Here is a 7,663-nt window from a genome sequence, read left to right on the forward strand (position 1 = left end):
AGCCTAGCGTGTTGCGTGACCCTCCAGACATCACGACGGCGGCTAATTTTAACACACAAGACGGTTGGTTTCTGTCACATGAAGTTGTGGTCGGAACTGAGGCATTTGAAAATAGAGACTTCTCTGTCATTGGGGGGCGACGGACTCTCTGAGATATGAAGTCTTCAAGGTAGCGGCGGTTGAGACGAACGTCTGGGAGGAAGCCCTAGGGTAGACCCAGAGACACAGGGGCCTAGAGAGACTGAAAACTGTTGAGATGATCTTTGTACGACACAAATATTTAATTAAAAGAAAGTATGGAAACTTGGTTGCGTCATAAATCCAGCCTTTTTACAATTCAGTGCATGTAAAATGATTATATACGATGATGACATACTGATGTATAATATACTGTAGAAGATTTAAATACATTTTCAAATAAAACGTTTCATAATTGCTCTGATCTTTGCAAAAAACTTGATTGTTTTACTTAAATTAAAGTAGTTCTTAAGTTAAAGTCATCATAACGAGTTATAAAAGTTATCATACGTAACCGGGACTTTAGTTTCTTCATAAAACTACATAAACGGATCATTATCTTTTAAAGGTAATCGTTGAAACACAATTAAAGAAACTCTTTCTACTCACCCTTGCGTCGACTGAGGGTTAAGAGAATTCATAGAGTATTCCACACAACGCTAGTAAACTGCGCTCACTTTTCTTCGTCCAAAAAGACAAACGTAAAAACATCCAAATACTTCCATAGTGCTCGTCCTTATATTAAAGCCTGGACATGAGAAATGATTTGGAAAAAATGTTTAAAAAGTTTATATTTGAACCTTGTTTGTAGCAGAAGCTAAAAAGCTAACATGCTACACAGACAGGAAACAGTAAATCTTGTTGAGGTATCACAACAACAGGGACAATACAAATGAACAGTATAATGTGTGTCATACTGACATACATTCCTGTCTGTTACTTCAAAAAGACATGGATTACTCAGAAAATAAACCCATAGTCGACATAAAGATGATCAGAAAATGAGTGAAATTTGTATTTTGCTGGGAACCCTAAAAACTTTTATCTATCTTTGTGTTCTAGCTTTCTTTAATCTCTTACACTCTTTCTTTTATTCCCCTTTTTCTACCACATTCATTTCAATGGGGAAAATCTTCAACACATGTTTCAACTCTTTCCACTTTGACCTACTACTTCTACTTTTACTTCTAATTCCACTACTACTTCTACTACTACTACTACAACCGCTTCTACTTTTACTTCTAATTCCACTACTACTTCTACTACTAATACTACAACCACTTCTACTTTTACTTCTAATTCCACTACTACTTCTACTACTACTACTACAACCACTTCTACTTTTACTTCTAATTCCACTACTACTGCTACTGCTAATACTACAACCACTTCTACTTTTACTTCTAATTCCACTACTACTTCTACTACTACTACTACAACCGCTTCTACTTTTACTTCTAATTCCACTACTACTTCTACTACTACTACTACAACCGCTTCTACTTTTACTTCTAATTCCACTACTACTTCTACTACTAATACTACAACCACTTCTACTTTTACTTCTAATTCCACTACTACTTCTACTACTAATACTACAACCACTTCTACTTTTACTTCTAATTCCACTACTACTTCTACTACTACTACTACAACCACTTCTACTTTTACTTCTAATTCCACTACTACTTCTACTACTACTACTACAACCACTTCTACTTTTACTTCTAATTCCACTACTACTGCTACTGCTAATACTACAACCACTTCTACTTTTACTTCTAATTCCACTACTACTTCTACTACTAATACTGCAACCACTTCTACTTTTACTTCTAATTCCACTACTACTTCTACTACTAATACTACAACCACTTCTACTTCTACTACTAATACTACAACCACTTCTAATTCCACTACTACTTCTACTACTTCTAATTTTACTACTAATTCCACTTATTTTACTTAAACTACTAAATCCACTACTACTACTACTACTACTACTTCTACTACTAATTCCACTACTACTTTTACTCTTCTACTACTTCTATTTTTAGTACTAATTCCACTACTACTTCTACTACTACTTTTTCTACTAATTCCACTTCTTCAACTTTAACTAATAATTCCACTACTACTTCTACTACAAATACTACTACTACAACTACTTTAACCACTAATTATACTACTACTTTTCATTTTCCACTACTTCCACAGCACAGCAGGGTCAGCATTCACACTCTTTCTACTTCATATAAACTGTTGCCTTTTATGACCAACTATGACTCGCATCAGCAGTTTTTGGAAACACGTTCAGATCTCGTTCAGATCTCGTCTAGATCTCGTCTAGATCTCGTCTCCTCCTCTACAAAAGTTTCTTCTTCTCACGTCGCGGCGGAACTTTCCGTGACGAGCGTCTGTTTAATGATGGATCTCTCATGCATGATTGACAGCCTGTCAGGGATCTTCCTCCGGGTCCAGGTCCACATGCATCCGAGACGGCAGACGAGTCGTCAGGTAAAACTCCACCACACAGAACCATGAGGTAAAGTTCAGAAAAGTTCGTTTAAAACCCGACACTCCTGCGCTCACAGGGTCCTGGACTCACATCGTCGCTCGTAAAACCTGAGAGAAACCAAAGAGCTGCTCCGAGCAGCTGCTCCCTGATCAGTTTCCACCTTTGACAACTTAAAAAAAAAAGTATTAACTTACTGTACATATCAAGTATATTTGCACTGGTGCCTCAATTCTACCTGCATCAACGTGTAAACTATCGTAGAGCTGACGTGAGCGAATATGATTGGCTCCTAATGATGACGTCAGCACGAGAAGCAGGTGAGGAGCGACTTAGTAACTAAAGAATATAAAAAATAAAGGTAAAAAAATGAGATATAAATTCTCAAAATATACATCAATTGATAAAAAATGGCACTTATTTAGGTTAAATGAAAAGAAAAAAAGGAAAAATGTTATTTAAAAGGGAAAAGAAAGATCAATTCAAATATATAACTATTTAAAACAGTTTAAAAGCAACAAAAGTGACTAGTTGAAATAATTAGATGATAAAAAATGAATAAATTAGTATAAAAGACGCATAATTAAATAAAGATCAAATGAAATTAAGAAGTGAACATAAAAAAACAATCATTGATGAATTAAAAACCTGCATTTAGAAAAAAGAGAAAACTTAAAAATAATAATAAACAAAGCAACAAAGGTTATACGTTGAATTAATTGAAATAAAATGTGGAAAAGAGTAAAGTTTTACGATAATAAAGGTAGAGAAAAGAAATGTAATTAAAGGTTAAAATAAAATACTTATAAGTTAAACAAAATGGTTTAAAAATGATGGTTTAAATGATTTAAAAAAGATAAAAAGCAGATGCCTATAGAACAATATAAAATAAATAAAATCATTCATTTCAGATACAATGTCAAGTGTAAATGAAAGCATAAGTAAATGTCACTAACATTCGTCCACCTCAGGGGCGTCGACGTGACCCTTCATAGATTCATGTGTCCACTTCACTTGACACCTGAGGTCGTCCGTCTCAACAGGTGTGAACTCTATCCATCACGGTCACCCTCCTCCCTTTCTCTTCACCTCGTCTCTCGTTCCACCCTTTGACCTTGTTTGTCCCTCGTCTCTGGGTCAACCCGACGACGATCACAAACTTCATTTTCAGCCTCGAACCCTCCGCCTGTCACTCAGCCTCGGCCTCCGGCTGCAGGTGAAACCTGACGAGTGTCCGTCAGCAGACCTGTCGTCTGGACGCCGTCCAGGCCGACAATCCATGACCACGCAAACATGGCAGTGAAAGCAGATCTCGGACGAACGTTGTCATGCGTGTCGTGTTGTGGAGGAACTCAAGACAGGAAACACCTCGGTTTGTTTTTTATTTCAATAATGTACACTTTATACAACACAAAGACGCAGATGTGTTTCCCCTTTTCATCGTCTCTTTTGGCTTCTTGTCGGATTATTTCTGATGGGATTATCAAACATTGATCGACATGTTTACAGATGATTTAACTCATATCTATTCAATTGAATTTTAACTTTGGTCTTTTTTTTTCTTTTTGCAAGTTGTGTTTCTATAAATCCTGTTTTTTCTCTTGCTTTGGATGGATAACATTCTTCACTCCTTTTTTAGCTTTAATTTCATTTTATTGTCAGAGTATTTCTCATTAAATATATTTTTGATTTCTCTCTCTCAAGATATTTGTTTTGTTTTTTGAACTGCGTTTATTTGCCTTTTCACTATATTTTTCCTTTTAAAGGACATTAATATATCCACGTTATATCCACTAAAACTACTTTACTTTATTGTTTTTATTCATGTTTCTCTGTGCATTTTGTGAAAGTTAATTTATGATATTAATGTTTTTTGTTTGCTATCAACAGTATAAATAAAAAATTCAACTTTTGACTTATTTTGACTCATAAACATTTACTTCTTGTTTCTTTCATTTAACTACTTTTGGTTAAATAATGGCTTAGATAAGTGGATTCTCTTGCTTCTCGACGTTTGTCTACTGCAGCCGTTTCAACATTTCCTCTGAAGCGCAGCATGTAGGTGAACACGTACATGGATGTCTGAAGATGGCGAGCGAGACGATTTAAGGCACTCCACCTTGATATACATGGAGTCAGCAGACGAGACGAGGTTCACCGTTTTCACGAAAGGGTCGACGACCCGTGGGCAGTAAAAGTTGGGTAACGAAATAATTAAGAATTAAGAAACAACTTTTCAACATGATATTAATCAGAAGGAGTTTCTGTTGGTCGGACGAAGAGCTACATGAGGGTTTGAGGAAGGGATGTGCAAGCTGCAAATTCACCAATTATAGCTTTAACATGATGCTACCATTTCAACAAGCACCGAAGAACTGCTGCACTTCAAGCAAGCAGCAAGCAGGGTTCACGACCTGGTTAGCCGGAATTTAAATAACTTAAAAGGTACATTATTACTACCAGGTGACGGGATAGTGCCTTCATGGTCAGTTCAGGGCATCGGAGACAGCCATTAATCCTTAGATCAGTCACACAAGGTCTGATGGTCTTCATGGCGTCGCCGAACCACCTCGACGTTTGTGTGGAACAGGGTAGGCCAGGAACTATGAAGTCCAATAAATCCATCACACCGTCAATGCAACCCACCCTTTGAGCTGAGCCAAAGGCTGGTGATGGATTTCATCAGTTCACTGAGCAGTAACTTCACGTTGACATAGAAGATGGTTTGAAACATCTGAGGTAAGTTTTGTTGTAATTTAAACATATTCAAGGTCACGTGACCCCGATAGACCGTCACAAGCTGGACTTGTCTTTGTTCGTCTTCCACAGGCCGTTGGTTTTATTGAGGTTGGTCTTGCTACCTTGTTTGCTGTCGGTGTCGACCTTCATGGCTTCCTCGATGGCGTCCGTGAGAGGCTGCTTGTCCTCCGCCTCCGTCTCTCGGTGGTAAAAGTAGTTGAAGTTGGAAACGATGACGGGGACGGGCAGCGCGATCGTCAGCACGCCGGCGATGGCGCACAGGGTGCCGACCACTTTGCCAGCGACCGTGATGGGGTACATGTCTCCGTAGCCGACCGTGGTCATGGTTACCACCGCCCACCAGAAGCCGTCGGGTATGCTGACGAACTGTGTGTGCGGCTCGTCCACCTCCGCGAAGTAGATGGCGCTAGAGAACAGAATCACACCAATGAAAAGGAAGAATATGAGCAACCCCAGCTCGCGCATGCTAGCTTTGAGAGTCTGTCCCAGGATTTGCAACCCCTTGGAGTGACGGGACAGTTTGAAAATACGAAACACCCTGACCAGACGGATGATTCTGAGGATGGCCAGAGACATGTTCTGGCCCGAGCTCTCCTCCGGAGTGGTGATCATCTCCGTGATCACAGTCACGAAGTAGGGGACGATGGAAATGAGGTCGATGACATTCATGATGTTGTGGAAAAATTCCTTTTTACTGGGACAAACAAAGAAACGGACAAAGAGCTCAAAGAAAAACCAGCCGATGCAGGCGGTCTCGATGAGGAAGAACGGATCCGACAGGGGGGCTCCGTTTTCATCCGTTGGGGTGGCAGTGCCGCGAACTGTGGATTTGTTGAAATGATGCACGGTAGGCACGATTTTGTCCGTTTCATCCCGAAACACTGGCAGAGTCTCCATACAGAAGATGATGATTGAAATAACGATGACAAAAACCGACACCAGGGCAACACCCCGAGCTGCGTTGGAGCTCTCGGGGTACTCAAACAGCAGCCAGAATTGCCTGCAGATCTCGTTGTTGGGAAGAGGAATGTCCACGTCTTTTATAAACCCCTCATCTTCTCTGAACTGCTCCATGGCCTCATTGCCGAGCTCGTAGAACACCATTTCGTCTGCGAACACATCCAAAGGAACATTAGCCGGGCGTCTAATCTTACCACCCGACTGGTAGTAATACAAGATCCCGTCGAAGCTCGGCCTGTTCCGGTCAAAGAAATACTCGTTTCTCATGGGATCAAAGTATTCCATCCTCTTAGTTGGGTCTCCCAGCAGCGTCTCGGGAAACTGGTCCAAAGTTTTCAGCTGCGTCTCGAAGCGCAGACCAGCAATGTTAATGATGACTTTCTGGTCCCCGTCATCGAGGCCACGCTTGTCCATGAACAGGTCCTCGCAGCATTCCTTGGCCAGTCGGTTAAAAATGGCCTCGCTGTCTTTTGTTCCTTCGCTGCCCAAAAGCATTTTCCAGTTTGAGATCATGCTGGTGCAGCTGCTGCGTCCCTGACGGCTGTGCCTGGGTATCTTTGGAGACGGATGTACCTCCAACAACGGTGTCTGGGTCATGGCAGCGAGGGGATTTGGAGTCGAGAGCCGTTTGAGGCTTTTGGGGCTGTTGTTTTCTGGAGGTATGTCCACACGGAGCGCAGTCGTTTCGTCCACGTAGGTCTCTTCCTCAAGGTCATCCAGGGTTTCAAAGTCTACCAGGGCCATCTCCATGGCTGCGGATCAGCCGGGCATAGACCCGCGACTTCAGGTTTCAGAAACTGAGTTGATGCTAGTTGGCGGGGAATCCTGAAGGCGAGCTAAATGAGCTTGTGGCTTCTTCCTTTTCCCTTCCAGACCTACGAGACAGAACACATGGACATCAGTTGAAGGAGATGTTTCTTGAATTCTGAACCACCGTCAAACCTGCTCTCTATCTTCAAAATGTAGAAAATGCACATCAGGAATTAAAGTTTTATCTCGAAGAAAAACTTCTTGTCACGACTCTCTTGACTCACAGGGACTCACTGAGACCTTCAGGACTCGACAAGGTGAACACTCACCCAGTGGTCTAAGTCCTGATCTAGATATTTCAAAGTACTCTTCTCAGTCACAGAATGTTTTGGAACAACAGTACAGACGTACATTTAAAAATGAACTTGTAGATATTTGACAGTGTTAGCAAGTTAGCTTGATAACTTTATTTGAGTGACTGAGTATCAAGTTACAATTCCACATGGTTTCCCCGAGTTTACTCCAATTTCCTCCCACAGTTCAAAAACATAGACGTTAATTGAAGACTCTCAGACACAAACTCATGGCCTAAGGATCAAATCCATCCCACCAAGTCATTTCCTGCGGCCCTTAACACGTGTAGTATGTGTAAAACCGTAA

At 40.8% G+C, this 7,663-nt stretch overlaps 1 protein-coding gene across 1 annotated transcript; it reads right to left on the minus strand.

Annotated features, from left to right (window-relative positions):
* Positions 1-5,326: 5,326 nt before the first annotated feature.
* kcna10a (potassium voltage-gated channel, shaker-related subfamily, member 10a) lies at positions 5,327-7,003 on the minus strand. Its single transcript, XM_087781513.1, has one exon. The coding sequence runs from the start codon at positions 7,001-7,003 to the stop codon at positions 5,327-5,329; it is 1,677 nt and encodes a 558-aa protein (XP_087637639.1).
* Between the last annotated feature and the right edge of the window lie 660 nt (positions 7,004-7,663).

Source organism: Callionymus lyra, chromosome 19 (assembly GCF_982586985.1).
Source record: "Callionymus lyra chromosome 19, fCalLyr1.hap1.1, whole genome shotgun sequence".
Taxonomy (NCBI): Eukaryota; Metazoa; Chordata; class Actinopteri; order Syngnathiformes; family Callionymidae; genus Callionymus; species Callionymus lyra.

What these genes read in the sequence shown, in the direction of transcription:
- kcna10a (XM_087781513.1), bottom strand. Translation starts at nt 7,003, where the DNA reads ATGGAGATGGCCCTGGTAGACTTTGAAACCCTGGATGACCTTGAGGAA.